General features: G+C 35.1%; 1 protein-coding gene and 2 pseudogenes across 4 annotated transcripts; 2 read left to right on the top strand and 1 right to left on the bottom strand.

The window, feature by feature from the left end:
- Positions 1–61: 61 nt before the first annotated feature.
- LOC132171383 (receptor-like cytosolic serine/threonine-protein kinase RBK2) lies at positions 62–7,056 on the bottom strand. 4 transcript variants are annotated; one of them, XM_059582688.1, is made up of 10 exons: positions 6,648–6,716; positions 6,031–6,128; positions 4,876–4,988; positions 4,437–4,775; positions 4,037–4,288; positions 3,789–3,946; positions 2,421–2,500; positions 2,208–2,343; positions 1,961–2,110; positions 62–696 (listed from the first exon to the last, which is right to left on the bottom strand). In XM_059582688.1, coding segments are annotated over exons 2-10 (1,401 nt in total). In that variant the 5' UTR covers positions 6,033–6,128; positions 6,648–6,716; the 3' UTR covers positions 62–525. The 4 variants fall into 4 exon arrangements, with proteins under 4 accessions (XP_059438671.1, XP_059438672.1, XP_059438670.1 ...); XM_059582689.1 differs by lacking the exons at positions 6,031–6,128; positions 6,648–6,716 and adding an exon at positions 6,955–7,056; XM_059582687.1 differs by lacking the exon at positions 6,031–6,128 and having other exon boundaries at positions 6,648–6,730.
- A 7,482-nt stretch (positions 7,057–14,538) lies between these two features.
- On the top strand, positions 14,539–16,374 carry LOC132172427 (probable LRR receptor-like serine/threonine-protein kinase RKF3; annotated as a pseudogene).
- A 1,364-nt stretch (positions 16,375–17,738) lies between these two features.
- On the top strand, positions 17,739–20,369 carry LOC132168966 (probable LRR receptor-like serine/threonine-protein kinase RKF3; annotated as a pseudogene).
- Positions 20,370–21,404: the final 1,035 nt, after the last annotated feature.

The raw sequence follows: 21,404 nt of genomic DNA, 5'->3' as shown, positions 1-21,404 counted from the left end.
AATGAGCCAGCAAGAGCTTTAGCAAAAACACTCAATAGTGACTTGAAAGCCATGTCTCCATGTATAATCTGCACTAGCAAGTTTGAGCAGAAAAACTTATATACATACAGCAGGAAAAACTGATTAAGGGGTGTTTTGCAGTACATTGGAAATAAAGCCATTCTACACTGTTTTACATGGAATTTGAAGCAAGCACATCTGGGTGTTCTAGTTTTGATTACATTTGAAATGCAATCTACACAATAATTTATGGACATGAATCATAATTGTTTGGGAATTTGATGATCACTGATTTGTTTTTGTTTCCAATTCACCTTTTAGTAATGGCTTAACTCTAAAATATAAACTAGTGCTTTCAAATGCTATGGAAAACAATATTTATGAATTCATTTCCACTGGACTTCCAAACACCCCTCTGAGCTGCAAAATCTATAGGAACCAATTTTTTTGTCTCCTTTTTTCCTTTTAAAAGATCTATAGGAACTATTATACCTACTATATACTTAAATATCCTATCTGGTGCTTTCAAGAACCCAAAGCAAGCTCCTGGTGCCGTTTTAGATCGCCCAGATACTTGGTTGAGTTGTATTCTTGTACATCCAAGAGCTCTTCAGAGTATGTTCTCTGGGAAGACCTTCTTTGACATTCTACAGCACAATCTGAGACAAATTTATCACCTCTTAGCAGTATCACAACCTGCATTGAACAGAAGAATATTGATCAATATGCTATTTAATAACAGCTTTGAGTAACTTTTTTTATTTTTCAATTATGGCATCCCCATTGTAGTAGATCTAGGAGGCCGAAGTTCAAAGAACTAAGGAAAAATGACCTCCCGAACTGGAGTCACCAGAGAGAAAGAGAATGTGAACTCCTTAAACATATTTGTTTTCTTTCCCTATTATAGTTCTTTTTAAGGAAAGAATGACCTTAGATATATTCAAGGTCAACGAGGGTACAAAAACCAAACCAAGATACTGATTGAATAGTATTGAGGCTTTTCTTGCTTTTGGAGCTGAACATAAGCAAGAATAGTACCCCTAAAAGTCTGGTTCTCTCCTCATGGTTAGGTTTTAGTATTGGCAAATTCAGTGTCAAAGCATGATTTGGTGTAAGCATTAGGTTTAGGGTTGAGTTGGGATCGAAATAAGTTGAAGAGGTATTAAAATTGAAGTTGAGAAAGAATCGGTCAATCCCTCAGCCTTTTTTCAATCAACAGCGCAGTTGTAGCATGTCCCATACAAAAACCCGAGAGGGTTGGTCGATCCTCGGTCAACCTAGGTAGGCAAATTGCAATTTAGCATCAAAACCCTAATGGCTCGATCGACCGAGCTTGATCCTTAGTTGACAGAAACCAGTCGCTGACAATTTTAAGTTAGACTGAATTTGACCTAAAACCATGCTTTGTCCCCTCTCTATATAGGCATCTCATACCATGACTTCCCTAGTCTCAAAAGAGGCAGTTTCTCAATTGCTTTGGAAAGGTTTTAATATGGTTATTGAACCTAAATAGATCAAAACATTCTCCTAGTTTATTCTCCTCATACAAACCATAAAAAGCCTACCGCCACCAGAATTCCGGTTTGAAGCGGATGAGGTTCATTCGTGAGGATGATCCGTGTAGAAGAAGGTTAGAAGTTCTGGAGCCACTTTGATGGGAGGTAATCGGGTTGTTTGCAAAGGTTACAAGATTGGGTCTTCAAAGTTACAAAAGTTTTGTAAGTGAAATAATCCGTAACATAAGGTTTCTATAGTGGATGTCTTTGTAGTTGGCTAGCAGTGCATTTGCAGTGTGTCACAATAGAATACGGGGTCACACCTGTCATTTCCCTTGGAAAATCGAAACTGTTCGATTAGTGAAATTCTCATACTTCTCATCCACTGAGATGGTAATTACCAAACTCAAATGAATCATGGAACTAGGAAGTCTATGAGAAACTGTTTTAAATTCAGTACTTGCCTGATTCATTCGAGGGCGAAGGATAGGAGACTGCTCTATGCACATAGAGGCAGTTAAAACCACACGATCCATTTCTTCTGTATCGTAATTATCACCAAGAGAAGGATCAACAAGCTCCTTAATATCATTTTTATCAAGTAAAGGCTTTGCCTACAACAGGGAAGACAATTGGAAAAGTAGTTGCGTGCCTGAAATATAGGGACAATAGGTGATGATTTGACCAAATCACAAAGAAAAAAAAACTTACCCAAATCACAAGGCTTTGCTGCAAATTATCCAAAGCTCGACGCCCAGTTATGAGCTCCAAGAGTAGAACCCCAAAAGAGTAAACATCAGTTTTTTCATCAACTGTGCCATGCATGAAATATTCGGGAGCAAAATACCTGCACTTACAAAATAAGGAAAACATTACACTAGGAGATATATAGTAACTCCAAAACCAAAGTTTAGGCTTACAGACCCAAATGTGCCTTCAAATTTTGATACACTGTGGTGAGTCCAGTGTTTGGGTAGCCACTTTGCAAGCCCAAAATCACAAATCTGGATTGAAATGTGCTAAGTTATGAGTTATAATTCTAGAATTTAAAAAAACAAAAAAATAAGAAACTAAAATATTTAAGGTGTGTAACAAGACTACTTGATGTCATAGGAGAGAGGACAAGTAGAGTAAATTTTATGTACATGGAAAATTTAAATGTTTGTCAATTTCAACAATTACAATGCCATCATTAGTGGTTTCCCAGTCTGCACATAATTTTTTTTTTTTTTTTTTTGGAAAAAGCACAAAAAGGAAAAATTGAGAGACCAATGAAAGTAGAGTGCATGGGGTGCAGGGGAAGAACATGTCTGGTATGATGTCTTTGTTTCAGGGATCCTCAAATCTAACTGACCAAAAAATCATTTTTATCATTTTGGGGTTGGTCAAAAGTAAAATTCTGGAGCAAAAGGATATAACAGCAAAGGTAATTCTTAAACTATCTTCTCCAAAATACACAGCAACAAACTTGATGTTGTTTTCATGAAATAAAAGCATTCCTTCCAACATAGGCAATTCCTAGTATGGCTTTAGGTCTCAAACTCTCCCACTGACCAAATGGGATCTGGATTTGACCTTTCTATTCCCACAGACAGGCGATTTCACTGGTCAACTTACTTCACAAGCACAACATAAAACAGGGAACATTAATATTGAGAGATGATGAGTGACCATGTGACCTGCTTTTAATGAAATGCTACGCATACCCTTTCGCATCTGCCTTTCTTTTGATTAATGACTTCATCCACATTTGGGATTTATACAGAATATAGTCCTCAAGATTAACAGCTTCCTGTATCTAGGAAATCATATTATTAGTTTCCCATATCCAGGAAATTGTTTATGCTAAGAATCAACACACTTCTGCATGTCTCTGGTACATTGTTTTAAAAAAGGTGTAATCGCAGCAATAGATCATCAAAAAATAAGGCAACTTAGGAAGCATACTTCCGACGAAATTTCGTCACCAAGAATTCTGAGTGCAATATAGTTGAAACATTGTAGTACGAGTGTTTCTGAAAGAAGATAAATATGCACAAGGATCACTAGTGTTGGAAAGTGCCAGCAGCAACATGTTTTATACATCCATGTGTTGTATAGAACAAGACCTATAGACACAATCACACGATTTGTTGTTATTGTTCCAAGTTGGTGGGCCTTAAAAATCGCGCATCAAGGCATATACTGCAACAATTTTTACGTTGTGATTTAGGAAATTGTTTCTACAAAATAAACCATACAAAACAGATATTTTGGCAATATTTGATTGTGGTTTCTTGTGTTCAAAGATACCTGAGGCTCAAAATCCTCTGTAAGCAGAATATTATCAGCCTTAATATCTCTATGGATGATTCGCCGCTGACAACTCTCGTGAAGATAGAGCAGACCGTCTGCTGTTCCCAGAGCAATTTTATACCTTTTGCTCCAAGCTAGTTTATTATCCTTTGAACCTAGAAAATTGAATTAGAGAAAACCCATGAGACCATAAACCAGAAGCCGATTTTAACTCAAGAATAGGAGGATGCAAAATATGAACAGACCATGAAGAAGAGATCCTAAACTCCCATGTGGAGATAATTGAAAAATGAGGTGCATTCCACCCTCAATCCCACAGCCAATTAACTTAGCAGTATTAGGATGGTCTACATGGGCTATAATGCCAAGCTCAGATAGAAAGCCTGATGTTCTCTCATCAGCTGTTCCTTTTGTCAGACGCTTCACAGCAATCAGCTGCCCATCTTGCAAACAACCCTTGTAAACTTCAGCATAACCACCCTTTCCAATTAAATTTTCTACAAGAAACAGGACCATAAAACCATCTTAATGAACAAGAAAGTAACATTTTCCAAAGAAGCATTCATATCTTGCAATTAGGGTTCAAGTACAGTCTACTATAAAATTGAAAGAAGTATGCCAACATTTTTGAATTGTAGTACAAACCAGGGTTGAAATTGTTGGTTGCAGTTTGGAGTTCAGAGAGGCTGAAGTTCACCAATGAAGACTTGAAGTTAGATAAATTACTAAGTTCCGGGTTTTCTCTAGTGCTGCTTTTTCCTTTTGATACACCAAGAGGAGGGAAAGAGCCTAAGCGCTTAAATGATCTTTTCTTCCATAATTTAAAGAACCTGCTCCAGCTTGAATTTGAACGAGTGTCCATTTCATTGGAGATATTTTTGGAAGAACCTGCATCAGATTCAAATCCTCTAATGCAGGCTTCTAAAACTCCTCTAGGAGATGACACGTCTTGTTTCTCCTTTTCCACATCAAAACATCTCAAGTCTACACAAGAAGAAAAACAAGTATGACGAAAGTGGATACAGAGTTGCAAACAGAATGACCTATGCATTATCGTGAAACAAATGACAATAGAAAGAATTACCTTGCGCAGAAGCAGAGGAAGAAAGCAGAGCACCTTGTCTTCTATGTTTTACTTTAAGAGCGCCATCTACGGGGATATTCTTTGCTTTGCTGTCAGCAGCATTATCATTCTCCCTGAATAAAATATATTTACAATTGTGAGCAATTATTCAAGAATCAGTAAAAATTTAAATAAACTAGAGAGATTTCAAAATATGAGTCACTATTTAGGAAATAAAATTTAAAGGAAATCATCTGTTTCATACAGAAAAGAGAAAAACAACAAGGACCAGAATCAGGCCAAGAAAAGTATATTGCTAATTGTGCATAAAACTGATGGCCCTAGAGAAGAAAAGTTCAAAACCATCTCCTAAAATGGTCAAGACCAAAGTTTTAAGTAAATAAGATTAAGAAAAGGAACCAAAGAAAAACAAAAATTAGCAGAGATTCATCTGAGACAACACTCAACATCTGAGAAAACTCTGAAAAATTGTTACATGATGGCAAAAAGAGACCAAACCACAAATCCAGGCTTAAACTTGAAACCAAGAAAAACACAGATATCAATAAAAACTCAGAAAGAGCAAAGAAACAATTAGACACACGGTAAACCTATAACAAAAGGAAAAATATTTAATTCTGTATGTTTTCACATTTACGTAAAAAAAAATGAGGGGCACATAAGCGAAATCTAAATAATGTTAGAAAAAAATGGTTAATCAGAAACAAAAATCACAGCATTGAGAAGTACAAAACCTCTATATTTATTCCAATAGTATAAATATATAATTTCCTCTAAAATCCATAAGCAAATTGTTTATGGATATATAGATTAAGAACAAATTCCATTGACAACCTCTCCTTTTGCAGTAAAGTGCAAGATTTACAAGCCCCGTCAGCTAAATTTGAAGCAATATAAGAAAAGGTTGAATAACTAATAAGAAAAAACAGAACATGAAGAAGAAGAATGCATAATATAGAAAATCTCAAATCTGCTGTTATAGCAAAACATTTATAAAAAGAACCACAATCTAAACTTATTAACACAAGGAAGAATAAAATCACATAGAGCTGATTATCAGAGAACCCATTGGTCAAAATCTTCAAATCTACTCTGCCATCAAACAAATATAAATACTCTAAACAGAAACTTAAAAAAAAAAAATTAAAGGAGTACATTTTTATCAGAGTACGCGATAAGGAGATTATGCAGATGCTGAAGAGGAACCTCTAAATCCTCATGGAATCACTTGTCTTTATATAAATCCCCGAACCCTATAAGCTCGAAATAAAAATAATAATAACAGAAAAATTAAATGAATGGAGAAGAAATCAGGTTTATAAAACAAATCACACAAAATGTGACATCACAGCCACATATATGCACCATTATTCATCAAATATACAAAATCGACAAGACCCACAAGCTCACACCACCCAAAACACATTGAAACAAGAAATCACAAAACATACAATCAAAATTTCTGAATATTCTTCATTATATAACACAAATAAAAACACACTAAACCCATAAGCTCAAACTAAGAAAAGTGACAAAAACAAAATCTGAAAAAAAAAAAAAAAAAAACAAAACAAAAGAAGGTAAAAGAAGGGGTCAGATAGACACGGCAAACAAACCAACAAAACATTCATAACTAGATATAAAAGCTCAACCATTGCAGAAACATACAAAACCCACAAGCTCAAACTCAGTAACCCATAGAAAAGAGTTGAATATAAAGAAGATACAAGACATACCCTACTGAGAGAACATGAAGGAGAACACACGCATACCATGGGGAAGAAGCTCTATGCTCTCTAACATTCGCCATGGACACACTCACACACAGGGGAGAAAGCCACCCAGAAACAATGCAATGCAGAGAAAGAGACCAAAGAAGCGGTAATTATATACCAATCATCAATGTGCTTCAATAAATCCGTGTCTGTTCCTGCTAAGTATTTTATTCAGTTATTTAATTATTATTCATTTACTTGGGTTTTTTTTTTTTTACCTTTCTCTTTCTTGGCTACAAATTCGGAATCTAAATATGGAAATTTATCATAATGTTAGTCTATTTTCTTGTCTTCTCTCTCTTACATGGATCCGTTGGAGTCGCTGTTCTGCTCAACTGGGGTGCTGACATGTGTTTAAAGATGCACAGCGACTTGTCCTCTCGAACCTTAAACAGTCTCAACAGAAAGTGAGACAGAGAGACAAAGAAAGTTTCACAGAGAGAGAGAGAGAGAGAGAGAGAGAGAGCGAGCATCGTTTTAGTTAAATTACAAAACACGAAAGTGTTTTGGGAAAATTTCATTTTGCGCCCTGATCTTTTACTTATGTCAAGTAGTGCACTAATTCATAGCGAACTTCTCACTTTGAGGATTTCTCCGCTCATTTTTGAAAATGCAAATTTTTATATTTTTTAAATTATAATTAAAAAAATGATAAATTAAAAAAAAATACAATGACATTTTGAAGAAATGAAGAAAAAAAATTTGCATGGTTTATGATTTTATACAATATTTCTCTTCCAAAATTGTAATTTAATAGTTTGATTAAATTAAGAGCTGAATCATTTGGAGCATAACCAAAAGGGTATGTGCATAAATATTTCTTCAATTTTTTTTTTTTTTAAATGAAATCTATATAACTATATAAGTTTTATTCATATAAATCATCATAAGCATAAAGTTCTTACAATGAATCATAGTCAAAGCTACGAGGTTATAAACGTCACAGAGGACGTATTACATTCCAAACCCGAAACTAATGCACTAACCCTTGATTAAGCTACATATTAAATACATTGCAACTACTTTCTAGGCTTCTTGTTAAATTCCATTAACTTGTGTTAATTTATTACTCCCATGCTAACGAAAAATTGCACTTTTTAATGAACTATTAATAGATTTCTCATTTTTGGGACATTCAAAATAAATGTTCATTTTCTAAAAATAAAAGCACTCATTTCTTGATGATTTTTCTGCTTTTTTTTTTTTTTTTTTTTTAATGAGTTCATTAAAAGTTGTACCTACCCCTATCATAAAGTATTAAACGTTGAAAGGAATGCCAAAATACAAGAAGCAACTTCGTGGCCAACACTCTTGGTAATCAACTTAAAAAATCTATAGAGATGCTAAACGGAGCTCTAGAAAGGGACCCGACCATTTGTTAGGTTTTAGTATTGGCTTTATTTGCTGATCAAAACATTGTTTGTAAATCTTGTTATACTAAGATGTTTTGGCCTTTTTATCTGAAGTTGATTTGTTGAATAATTGAACAAGCTTTGGACCCTCGAAGTTTACCCCCGGTTGGCAACGAGGGTGGTCACACCACTTCCTGTGTTTTTTGTTTGAGTGGCCGACCAACCTGAAAGGCGACAAAAAAAAAAAATTTCTTAGCTGTAAATTATTATTTTTTTTTTTGAAAAAACAAATTTAAGGTTAAATTTTGTTTGATAACACTTGCGTCCTTGTCCTTTTTGTTTTTTAGTTTAAAAACAAAAACATTAACAAAAGATCAAAAACACAAAATATTATTTAAAAAGCATCAACAAAAAGAGCTAATTATAAAAATAGCACTTTATCTCATTTTTTGAAGGAATGACTATAAAAAGAATAATAGATTGTCAATCATGTGAAATAGTTATTCTTTTTGAACTTATTATTGTCTACCAAATGTGAAACACTAAAACGGCTATACAACTTATTCAAAAGGGTTGCTTACCGTTCTCTTTCTGATGAATTGACGACGTAACCATCTACTTCCCTTAAGTATCGGAAGCTCATTTTAAGGTGAAACAATGGTGTCACATCAGTATGGAATCAAATTTTTTTTATAAAAATATTAAAAAACCAAACATTTCTCTTAACCTTTTAATTATCTATTTCTCAAATCTTATGTTAGCGATAGAGGGTCAGCCTCTTATGTAGCTGCTTAATTCCCAATGGAAAGTTCGTAAAATAGTATATATATAGTTCCATTAATATCTTCAAGGACATATTTTAATGATTGAGTCTTCTCGCATGACAGACCAAAGATGTTTAGAAGGGATGTTTATGCGAAGCAGGTTGTAATAATAAAAAAGAAATTGTTGCATGCATTTAGTTTTGTAAATAAATAACACTTTGTCCCAAGAGGTAGTTCAATTGGTTAGGACCATGCTTAATGAAGCGGATGTTATTAGTTCAAATCTCTCTTCCTTTATATGTGACATGTCAACAAAAATAAATAAATAAAAATAACACTTCTCCTATGAAGAATGCTTGATTTGCTTCATTAATTATATTGACAATTTGGTAAAGCCATTGTCAATATATATATATATATATATTGCTTCCGATAAAGATCACCATTAATGACAAAAATAAGGACATAATTAAGGATTTATGATACAAACTTTGAATAAAACTCATCATTTAAAATTGGCTTATACTTAAGCCCTCTAAAATATTTAGGACTTGTTTGGGTGTGCGTTTGATGAGTCTAAAAGTGTGTTTAACACTCAAAAAATTCGTTTGAAAAAAAATGTATCTATTTGGTAAACATAAAATTGAAAGCGCTTTTAACGATTCAAAAAACCTAAAAATGGCCAAAACGCATTTTTAACAAAAGCTTACAGATGAAGCTTTTGCCAAAAAAAAACTTTTTGACTTAAAAATTTTATTTTTCAAACCCAATCTCAAACATATTCTTAGAATCATAACAAATTTTTATCTGAAATCATGTTAAATCATTGATTTTCTCAAAAAGCTCAGGTACCTATCTGCAAAAACTTTGTACCAAACTTAGCTGCACCAATGTTAATTATTACACTTAAAGAAAAAATTAAAGAAAAAATTGTTAATTATTAGAACTTACAAAAAAAATGTTAATTATTAGTCATAATTATCTATTGCTAAAATAGATATTTACTCAACTGTACATCTGTCTGGTCTATGAAATAAACTGAACTGGATAAACCCGTAATCAATGTCATGTTTACGGTACTGGACCACTGTACTACATGAGCTAATTAATTGGTCCCATAAAATCTTCTTTATAATTGACATTTGGAGTTTTGACCACTTAATTTATTAGGGTAAAATTCACTTAATTCCCTCAAACTACCATCTTAATGATAATGTACTCAAAAACTATCAAGTGCGACAATTTACCCCTCAAATTACCAAAACAATGACAATGTACCTCCAATTTTAACCCTAATTAAAATAAAAACAAAAATACTAATTTTTTTTTTTTTTTAAATTTGAAGGGTATTTTTGTCTTATTGAAATTTTTATAAGGGTAATTTCATCATTTTGTTAGCATTTGGGGATATATTGTCATTGTTTTAGTAGTTTGGGGGGTACATTGTCATTGGGGTGATAGTTTGAGAGGGTTAAGTGGACTTTACCCAATTTATTAATATTAAAAAAAAGAGGAAACAATTAAATAAAATTATAAAAATGTAAAGATTGGCAATGTTTGCTTACAATTGGTTTATAAGATATGATGCGTGAGCTTTTTCATCAAGGCTCCTAATAAATGACTTAAGATCTCATCAATTATCATCTTTGAGTGTTTTGTGTATGAGCTTAATTTTTATGTGATTAATTAATTAGTAAACTATACTCTTGTGGATTTATGTTTTTTATTCGTCTACGTGGTGATTAATTTTTATGGTCAAATGGTCGTTTTCTTTTGATAAATTATAATAGAATTACTTCATGCTTTGGAATTAATCTATTTTAAGACCTTGATTTTTTAATTTATACCCCCTTCTTTTATTGGTCACAATTGAAACATAATTTATAAAAGCGAGAGCTTATGAAGCTAAGAGTTCTTTAAATAATTTGGACGAAGAAAAGTATAAAAAAAATGATAATTCTTCACGCCGGCTGACATATAAAATACGAGTGAAGAGTAGCATTACTCCATAAATAATTAAGCAATTGTTAAAACACAAACACGCAATGAGAAAATGCACCATTTTTCACCCATTGACCTAACAAATAAACCCGCCATCGTCCCATGAAAAATAGAGAATGAAATTAAATTTAGACAATTAAAAATTACATCACAACACCTAAACTACCAAATCCTTTATTTGTTTTTAGGTCACACTAGTCTCTCTTGGAGGTTAGGACTTCAAAAAGTCAATACTTTTATGGGAATGGGATGATGCATGTTACAAGACTAATAGTAGAGGTATTTTAAAATTAAAATACTTAGAGATAATAAGTTATCTTTATAGAATTAGATTTATAATTTAAATATTAGATCATATGTCATCGATAATATATTATCATTAGAAGTAGTTTATTTCTATTAGTCTTTTATATCTACTATGTTTCGTAAGTCTCTATTTAAAGACACCAAGTTTATTAATGAAATTAAGTAAAGATTAATATTATTTAGCATTGAGTTGAACTTGGAGACATTAAGGTTAGTTGAACTACCCTTTATTTATCTATTACGGTGTTTAAGTAATTAAGCCCGCAATAATGCATAATAATTATATTTAGACATTTATCTGTTACGGTGTTTAAGCAATTAAGCCCATAATAATGTACAATAATTATATTTAGACATTTATCTGTTAAGGAGTTTAAGCAATTAAGCCCGTAATAATGCACAATAATTATATTTAGACCAAGGCCCAGTTCTGGGCATATAGTGTATATAGAGAAAAATACAAGGGGCTATTGGTTAAAAAAACCAGGTGCCTCAAAAGCATGCACCCATGACACCATCCGCAATACGAGAATACTCTTGGAGACATGCGATAGAGAAAGCGTGGAAGAATGTTGGTTTGTCCTTTTCAACACTCCAAGACGTGGGCAACTATATATTATACACGCAAGCGGTGGCACCAAGGAACTGTGACATTATATATATATATATATATCTCCGTGAATTTGCTGGAGTTTTGTCTTAATTATTCATTTACCCCTTAATTAATATATTACAAATTGAGATTAACGAAGTGTTTGTTAGTGTGCTTTCTCAGGGCTCTACGCCGCACGGGCACCAACATAAAAATTAAAAGACGCGCTTAACTAAATAATTATTTAATGGACATAAATTTTATTCAAACAGATGATTGAAATTTCTTAGAATTTTTTATACGCTTATATGAGATAAATGACTGAGATTTATGAATTTGAGAATCTCAAATTTAAAGAAAATTTTAAGAGATTTCAATCCGAAGAAATATCCTCTTAACTTTTTCTTTTTTTGGACATGTCCACACAAGTAAGAAGAGGAAAATTCGAACTATTGACTTCCGAAGTGTGGTTCCAACCGATTGAGCTACCTCTTGAAGACTCTTCAAACCCATTTAAAATAGTGCCAAGTGTCTATAAACATTTAAAATGTACATTAAATTTTTAAGGTCATTAAGAATTAAGAAAATTTTTGGAGTAATGCTAAAGACCATTTTTTTATCCTTCTAAAGTTGATGTAAATTTTAAATTTACATCAACTTTAAAAGTGCAAAAAAAAAAATAAAATAAAAAGATGATTTCTAATATTACTCAAATTTTTGTCATTATTTAATTAATAATGAGCGAAAAGGATAGGGAAGAAATTTACAATATAGCATGTGCGTCAGTGCGTGTCTGGTATGTATTGTGAAATCGGGGGGGCAGATATGGACCCAGCCATGCCGGTTGCTGCTCTTACAAGCCAAGCCTTTATGCAGAAACAATGGCCGCACCCCAGGCCCACGTTGAGCAACTTGATCACATGTGCTTAATATATATGATTTTTTTAGCATTTTTAACAGTATTTGAAATAGTTTTTATATATATATTTTTCTATATCATATGTAATTTTAATTATAAAAAAAAATGTCTTATATGTCGGCCCATGGAGGTGTGGTTCATTACTTACTTCATTGTGGATATTACACAATGATGTCTTTTTGCCACATGACTTTACTGTTGTTTATTTTTTTAATTTTTAATTTTTTTTAAGTTTACTTGGTTTAAAGAATTTTTAAATTTTTTCCCCCTCTTCTCTTATGCGAACATGTAAAAAAAAAAATAATAATAGTAATAAAATTACAATCTTATTTGCTGTGCTTAGTCACAAAGTTGATTAATTATCTGAACTTAGGCCCAATTGGACCTGTAGCTAGTGAAGGTTTTTCCTACCCAAGCAAGCAACCTTTGGTTCATATGGCACATCAGCATCTAGCCCATTATCTCAACTTAGGCCTAATTAGATTTTTGAGGCAGCTTCTAGGTCACCCTTGACCCAAATAGAGAATCGGAAGCTCAAGAAGTCAAGCAGCCTTTACCTACTTATGGAAAACATTGACTTGTGCCCCGACTTGACCGGTGCCAAATAATTGAAACCCCTCGATTGACTTTGACTTTGAGCCATTATATTCAAATAAACATATAGGATTCTATATGGGGTATAGGTAATTGGTAAAATCTTTGAGAAATGCTATACACGTTTAATCCAAAATTTAATGGTGATTTTTACGTCACTTTAAGGACTGTGTACTTAAAATTGTAGAAGTGAGAGCCTGTTTAGTATTTCTCAAAATCTTTACCCGGTATTATTCGAACCATGTGTTTTATTTTGGAAGAAGTGAGAGTTTGCTTGTTAATACCATTCATAACAATTAAAAAAATGTGTAGAAAAACTTAAAAGGTATTTTTTTTTTTTTTTTAATTTTAATTTTAAAAAAGAGGTTTTTGTAGAGGGTGGTTAAACCATTCTAAAGGCCATGAGGTGGCTGAATCACCTTCGGGCCATATCATCTCCAAGGCTATGGGTGGCCGAACCACTTCCTCCAACCATATCTTAGAGGGACTAAACCTTTAGATTTCAGAACATGTTTTTAAACAAAAACAAAAAAAATACCCTTAAAACACATGAACACTTTTAGCATAATAGTTCTAAACCATATGCTTTAAGAATCAATCTCCTCAAGATATCCATTTTCACTGCTTACACAGATGTAATAGTAATTTTGAAAAGCTGAAAAATGGAAGAAGAACCCGGAGAAAAAAATGTAGCATTTTTCATATATTGTTCTGAGTGCACCCGCCAAATATAAAATTTTGTTCTGACCTTAACTTTCAAACCCCATATCAGATTAAGCTCTTAGCTAGAGAAGTAGATATATGTCAAAGCTCTTTGTTGACAATCAAACCGACCAATTCTCAAATGCCCACCTTCTTTTCCCCCACCAAAGTGTTGAAAAGTAATGGCTCATATTGGTCAAAGGATGACATTTGAAGCATAATCTCTCAATCCAATGTCTGCACTGAATGAAGAAAATTCTGCCCACACTTTTGGACTTTTGGTTAAGTCATCCTACATTTCTTGACATTTATTGCAAACCGTGCAAACCGTGTGCATGTTTTATCCTTTGTTGTGGGAAGAGTGGCCGGAAGAGAGCAACTTGTGTTGAGCTCTGCAGAAAATATAGAGCTAGTACTAGAGAATTGAGAGTACTAGAAAGTGAGAGAGAATTGAATTTGGGTGTATTATTTTTGGGTTTTGGGTTTGTGAGTGTTTTAACACTCATTTGTGTTCTCCCCTTTTGAATTAGTGAAATCGCTCTCTACTTTTGAACTCTAGACGTAAGTAAATTGTCGAATCACGTAAATCTTGCCTCCTTGTTATTTTGTTTATTTTTCTTTAAATACTATATCACGTTTGTTCTGCTTGATTGATTGATTGTATGAGAGATTCGAGAACTCCTCGGAGGCATGTTGGGACTTGTATGGAAGACTAGTCAATGAGCTCGCACCAGGTTTTAGTGTTCGATCGACTTGCAGGGTTGAGACCAGCTTGATGTCGGAGAGTTGCATGAACATTACAACTTAGGTGCAGTTTGAAAGCCAAATTTCTCAATCTGAATTGCAGGAAATCAGGGGTAAGTGCAGTCTTTGGAGAATAGTTCATCTTGTGCATCATGTATATATTGCTAGTTTATCCATTTGTGTATGCTGCTGCTTTCGCTAATTGATTTGGACCCACTGATACATGGACGGCCAAGTGTTTGTTCACAATTGATTTCACTTTTACTGGTAGAAACACTAAGAAAATGAAGATTGTGTTTTGGGGGGTTTTGGCAGGTTGTTTTATTGGCTTATTTGGGTCAGTTTTGGTGGTCTGTGTTTGTTGGAGAAGGCACAGGAAATGGAGGGAGAGGGAGGGGAATTTTGATCCAGCTGAGACGGGTTTGGTTTTAGGGAGGGAAATGATTAGTGGAAGGAATAGTGTCATTAAGTTCACGTTTGAGGAAATCAAAACGGCTACAAATAATTTTCATAGGGAGAATATTATTGGAAGGGGAGGATATGGGAATGTTTACAAGGGAATATTGTCAGATGGGTCTGAAGTTGCAGTGAAGAGGTTGAAGAACTGCTCTCCTGCTGGGGATGAGATATTTGCACACGAAGTGGAGGTTATTGCCAGAATTAAGCATGTGAATCTTGTTAGTTTAAGAGGCTATTGCACTGCAACACTGCCTTTGGAAGGCCACCAAAGGATAATTGTTTGTGAATTGATCCGTAATGGAAGCCTTTATGATCATCTTTTTGAGTCAGGGAATGAGAAGCTTTCTTGGCCGATTCGTCAAAAGATTGCCCAAGGAATGGCTCGTGGGTTCGTTTACTTGCACAATGGAGTCTATCCTGGTATTATACATAGAGATGTCAAAGCTAGTAATATACTTTTGGATGAAACATTTGAGCCTAAACTGGCTGATTTTGGCCTAGCAAAGTTCACTCCGGAGGGGCTGTCACATTTTAGCACTCAGGCGGCTGGGACTCTTGGTTATGTTGCCCCTGAGTATGCTTTGTATGGACAACTGTCTGAGAGAACTGATGTCTTCAGTTTTGGGGTTGTGCTTCTTGAGCTTTTGAGTGGGAAGAAAGCTGTGATTTCAGTTGAGAATAACAAAACTTTGCTTTTGACAGATTGGGCTTGGTCATTAGTGAGGGAAGGTAGAGCAAGGGAAGTTATTGATGAAGGCATGCCTGAGTTGGGCCTGCCAGAAGTAATGGAGAAATATGTTCTTGTTGGGGTTCTTTCTTCACATACACTATTATATTGTAGGCCAACAATGATTCAAATTGTGAATTTGCTGGAAATTGATTTTCCAGTTCCCCCGATCCCGGATCGTCCTCTTTCGCTTCTAGCAGAGATTGGTGATATAGAGCAGCAATCAGCAAGCTATAGTGATGGCTCAACTTTCATGTCCAGCCCTGCATGTCACCAGCCATTTTGCTGTAAAAGTGATCATCCCATTCTAGATCATAGGGACAGTGAGGGAAGTTGTCAGTAGCACATGTAAAGCAGATGATTTAACACATTAATTTGGTGTCCTCTGCCTTACTGAGAAGGGGACCTTTTGAATTGTAGAGAAACAAGAGTAGCATAGTAGCCTTGTTAGCATTTTTCAACACAAGCCTTCTTGTTTTCCAGAGGCTGCAACTTTGGTAGCTGACAATTTCAGCAACATTCAGTTTAGAGCAATTTAAGCAAAAAGATGAAATCTTTAGTGTATTAATGTGTTTACAAATTACTTTTTAATTATCTGTTGAAATAATTACTTTTTTGTTAGAAATAGGCGCAACACGTGAAATATTTTAATTGAAATGAGATAAGAATAACGGAAACAAGATTCAAACTCATGACTTCTGTTCTGATATCATGTTAAACCATCACTTGTCTCAAAAACTTAAGCCGATAAGAAAAAATAATTTAGCCATTTAATTTATATTATAAGATCATCGGCTACAAACATTTCTAGAAGAAAATCTTCCCGCGCATACTCGGTCCGTGTAAAAAAGTCAGTAGTCTTCCAAGCTGAATTTTTTAAATGTATGGTCAACTGTTTCATTCTACGTATCAGACCTAATTATTTCATGCAATATATAATAATCTGCATAATCTCAAAATGATTTGTCTAATTTTCAACTACTTATGTCTTGTCAATGCAGATTCGATTCACGTTCTCTTGACTTTTTCTGTTTGTCTATTGTGTTTTGGCAGCTCTATTTGCTCCTTTCCAGGTGTTTCATTATTCTCTCTGCCAAGTGTATACTAATATATGGTCTCTCAATTACTACAAAGAGTACAGATGAAAACAGACAACAATAATGTCCCTCTTTTCTCTGCATATTCTTCTTTTTTCTCGAGTAGACTAAGAAGTGGCTAATGCTTATCCATTAAAGCTTGGAAATGCCCCGGGGAGGTTGTTTAGCAGACCTTGAACAAATCTTCGTTAGGCTTTGAACACACGAGCAAACATCTTGGGTAGATCAGACGAGAGCGCTCGTAACACTCAGATCCCATATTGAAAAGATGACACATAAAATATGTGGTTGTATTATAAATGATTCTCGAAAAGCTTTAAATTGATTAGTTTTTTTGAGACTAGCTAGCATTTTTCCTAACGTCGTTATCATTCTTATTGCCAACTTACTTAAAAATTTGCTACAGCAAAAGTGACTCTAGAGCAAGATGAAAGATGTATATTAAGGCTATTGTGCTGTCTGCATACAAATTTGAGAGGCCAAGTTTGTTTCTAAATAGTAATCTATAAATTTGTTTATAATAAGGATACTGTTTTGCCTGCCTAGGATTTGGGAGACAAAGTTGCTTTCTTATGGATATTCCCTATATTTGTTTATTAGGTGAATTATTTGACTTCAAGTTGAAAGTTTCTTTTTTTCTGTGATTCAAGTTGGAATCAGATCAAACCACGCATACAACACATAAGATGTCTATTAGCTTCCAAAGATTCTTTTACTTTTAAAAATCATTTGTGAGGACTATATATATCCACTTCCAACGGGCCGGCCACTAGCTAACACATTGAGGAGGTTTTAGAGTTTCCTTCAATCCCAAGAAACCTTAGCATTGAAATGTCCTCCTCCTTTTTATCCATTTGCTTTGCCTTAGCACTAGGCTTAGCATATTCTGGCTTCAGTTTTTCAATCCCCGATTGCCGGAAAATCTTGCATAGAGAAGACCCTTCTGAACCCTTTTGTCCTCTGAACTTCCATTTTCTTGGGGAATTGCTGAATGAAGGTGCTCCTGGGCCTGTGTCTCTTAACATGCCAAGACGGTGCCAACACGCTCTCGAGGCGATCCGTCTTGTTTGGTCGGAGTATCTTCGAACAAACGGGCGCTTTCTGCCTCCTTCCACCGATTCCAGGGCATGTTGGGAATCATACATGAGCTTAATTGGTCAGCATTTTCGTGGTTTTGATATCCAAACTGCTTGTGGGTATCACCCAGAATGGATTTCCAGGGGTTGTAAGGGAATTACATCTCGGGCGGAGTTCGAGAGCCGAATTCCTGAATCTAAATTGCAGGAAATTAAGCTTTTCTGTAACCAGTCTCTTGACAATAGCTCTGCTTGTGATGTGTGTACAAAAAGTTTGTCGAGCGTTGGTGAATCGTACTTGCAGGGTCCTGATATTGGAAATGTCTCAGATTGTTCGGGATATCCTTTCATGTATGCAGCTGCGATGGTTAATGGGTGTGGAAATACAGCAACTGCAAAGTGTTTGTTCTCGCTTGAATTTTCATTGCGGGCTTCCAACGCCAAAAGACATGCGATTGTGCTTTCTGGTGCTCTGACAGATTGTCTTGTTGGATTCTCTGGGGCATCCTCTGCAGTTCTGTTTATTTGGATGTGACAAAAACACTGCAAGAGAGAGAAGATCACTAAGGAGAAGACCGGTTTGATTCTTACCAACTTGGTGAAATTCCAATATGAAGACATTAAGAAGGCTACCATGAACTTTTCCATGGAGAATCTGGTCGGAAAGGGAGGATATGGGAACGTTTATAAGGGTGTATTGCCAGATGGATCCCATTCCCAAGTTGCTTTCAAGAGATTCAAGAACTGCTCTGCTTCTGCTGCAGGGGATGCAACTTTTTCACATGAGGTGGAGGTTATTGCAAGCGTGAGGCATGTGAATCTTGTTTCTTTGAAAGTGTATTGTACCACAACGGTTCCTCTGGTGGGTCACCAGAGAATAATTGTCTGCGATTTCATGCCTAATGGGAGCCTCTACGACCACCTTTTTGGATCAGAAATGAAGAAGCTTAGCTGGCCTGTTCGGCAGAAGATTGTGGTTGGAACAGCCCGCGGATTGGCTTATTTACACTATGGAGCGCAGCCGGCCATCATCCACAGGGATGTCAAGGCCAGCAACATACTTTTGGATGAGCATTTTGAGCCAAAGTTGGCAGATTTTGGGCTTGCAAGGTTCAATTATGCAGAGGGGATGACACATTTGAGCACCAGGGTGGCTGGGACTCTTGGCTATGTTGCACCAGAGTATGCTTTGTATGGAATTTTGACAGAGAGGAGTGATGTTTACAGCTTTGGGGTTGTGCTGCTTGAGCTTCTGAGTGGGAGAAAAGCAATTGAAACAGAGGAGGGAAAAGCTTCCCGTTTGACAGATTGGGCTTGGTCTCTGATGCAGAAAGGGAGAGCTTTGGATGTCATTGAAGAAGATATGCCTCAGTGGGGGTCCAACCAAGTGATGGAACATCATGTTGTTGTTGCAGTTCTTTGTTCTCATCCAATACGACATGCTAGGCCCATAATAGGGGTGTCAACCCGGTTCGGTTTCCCGGTTTTTGGCCAAAACCGGAACCGGAACCGGGGTACCCCGGTTCTCGATTTTGGGAAACCGGAACCGGAACTGGGACCCCAGTTAACCGGGGTCCCGGTTCCCAGCCGGTTTCGGTTTTACCCGGTCCGGTAACCGGTTTTTGAAAAAAAATTAATGTTTGGGGCTTATTTTAGGTATTGGGCCTAAAATAAGTCCATTATTTTTTTCATAAGTTAGCTCATTTAAAAAAAAGTTATTAATCTTTTTGTCTAAATTAAAGAGGCTTTATTGTGATTGTTCCAAATAATTAAAAAATAAACCTAAAAAAGCCTAAAAATCCTAAAAAATCAATGTTTTTGCCTATATGAGCCTTAAAAATAAAAAATCAAATTTTTTAAAATACCCTAAAAATCATTTTAAATTAGATACATAAAGAAAACATTAAAACAATAAAAAGTAAAAACAAGTATGTAAACATACCAACATGCACAAGAAATAAATACCCCTTACTACAACAATTCAAAACCCAAAAAAATAAAAAATAAAACAAGTATTTAAATAATCTACTAATCAAAAGAAATACACTCACAATAAAAATAGTTCACAAACATATTACAAAGACAATATTAATATATATATATATATATATATATATATATATATATATATATATATATATATATTTAATAAAATAAAACCCGGTTCCGGTTCCGGTTGCCAAAAAAAAAAAATGGAAAAGGAACCGGTCCCGGTTTCCGGTCCAGTTCCGGTTCCGGTTATTTTTGACACCCCTAGCCCACAATGGACCAGGTTGTGAAGATGTTGGAGACCCACTCTTTGAGCATTTTCAGCAGCCTCCGATCATTTTCTCTAAATTTAAGGATTCGAACTACTTTTTACTTCTCTATGTCAATACACACCTAATAGCATCCTTAAATGCTCCCTTATACCTAGGGCTGTAAATGAGCCGGTCCGAGCCGAGCTTTGCCAATACTAGATCGGCTCATTACAGATGCGAAATAATCGAGCCGGTCTCGAGCTCGAGCCGAGCTACAATACCAATGCCCGAACTCGGCTCATTGAAAACAACAATGGCTCAGGATCGAGCTTGGGCTCACTAGAATGAGGAATTCGGGCCGAGTCGAGTACTCGAGTGGCTCGACTCGGCCCGAGCTCGGAAATGATGGGTTAATTTATTTTAAGTGTATCGAGCCCGAGCCCAAGCCCGAGCCCGGTTAACGGGCCTGCCGAGCCTTAAATGTGTGGCTCGGCCTGTTTATGGCTCATTTAATGGTCCATTTGTCGAGCCCGAGCCCGAGCTTGAGCCCGATTAAATGGGTCAAACAAGCCTCAAGTGTGTGGCCCAGCCCATTTAAGGCTCGTTAATGGATAAAAAAGAAGTAAAAATTCAAATTCAATGGACAAAAACACAATTCATCATAGAAATTCAATATAATTGTATGAGTAATGAGTGTACCTACATCAGCAAACAGCCATATGACAAAATACAAGCAAATTGGAAATAAACATCATAGAAATTACAAAGCAAATTCTAAATGAACCTTTAATAGAGATTACATGCTAAATGAAAATGAACCTATAACATAGATTACAAGCAAATTCGAAATAAACCAAAAACAGGGATTACAATCTAACACAAAATGAACCTATAATAGAGATTACAAGCAAACTCAAAATGGACCTAAAATAGAGATTACAAGGAAACTCAAAATGAACCTAATAGAGAATACAAGCAAACTCAAAATGAACCTAAAATAGAGATTACAAGGAAATCAAAATGAACTTATAATAGATATTACAAGGAAACTCAAAATGAACCTAAAATAGAGAATACAAGCAAACTCAAAATGAACCTATAATAAAGATTACAAGGAAATAAAAATACACCTATAATAGAGATTACAAGTAAACTCAAAATGAACATAAACAGCAAGATTA

This window comes from Corylus avellana, chromosome ca2, assembly GCF_901000735.1.
Source record: "Corylus avellana chromosome ca2, CavTom2PMs-1.0".
NCBI lineage: Eukaryota > Viridiplantae > Streptophyta > Magnoliopsida > Fagales > Betulaceae > Corylus > Corylus avellana.
This window is presented reverse-complemented; position numbering and strand designations above follow the sequence as displayed.

What these genes read in the sequence shown, in the direction of transcription:
- LOC132171383 (XM_059582686.1), bottom strand. Translation starts at nt 6,685, where the DNA reads ATGGCGAATGTTAGAGAGCATAGAGCTTCTTCCCCATGGTATGCGTGT. An exon ending in AACCAACAATTTCAACCCTG is followed by an intron (nt 4,289 to 4,436) that starts GTTTGTACTACA and finishes TGTTTCTTGTAG; the next exon opens with AAAATTTAATTGGAAAGGGT. An exon ending in TTCGCCCTCGAATGAATCAG is followed by an intron (nt 697 to 1,960) that starts GCAAGTACTGAA and finishes TGTTCAATGCAG; the next exon opens with GTTGTGATACTGCTAAGAGG.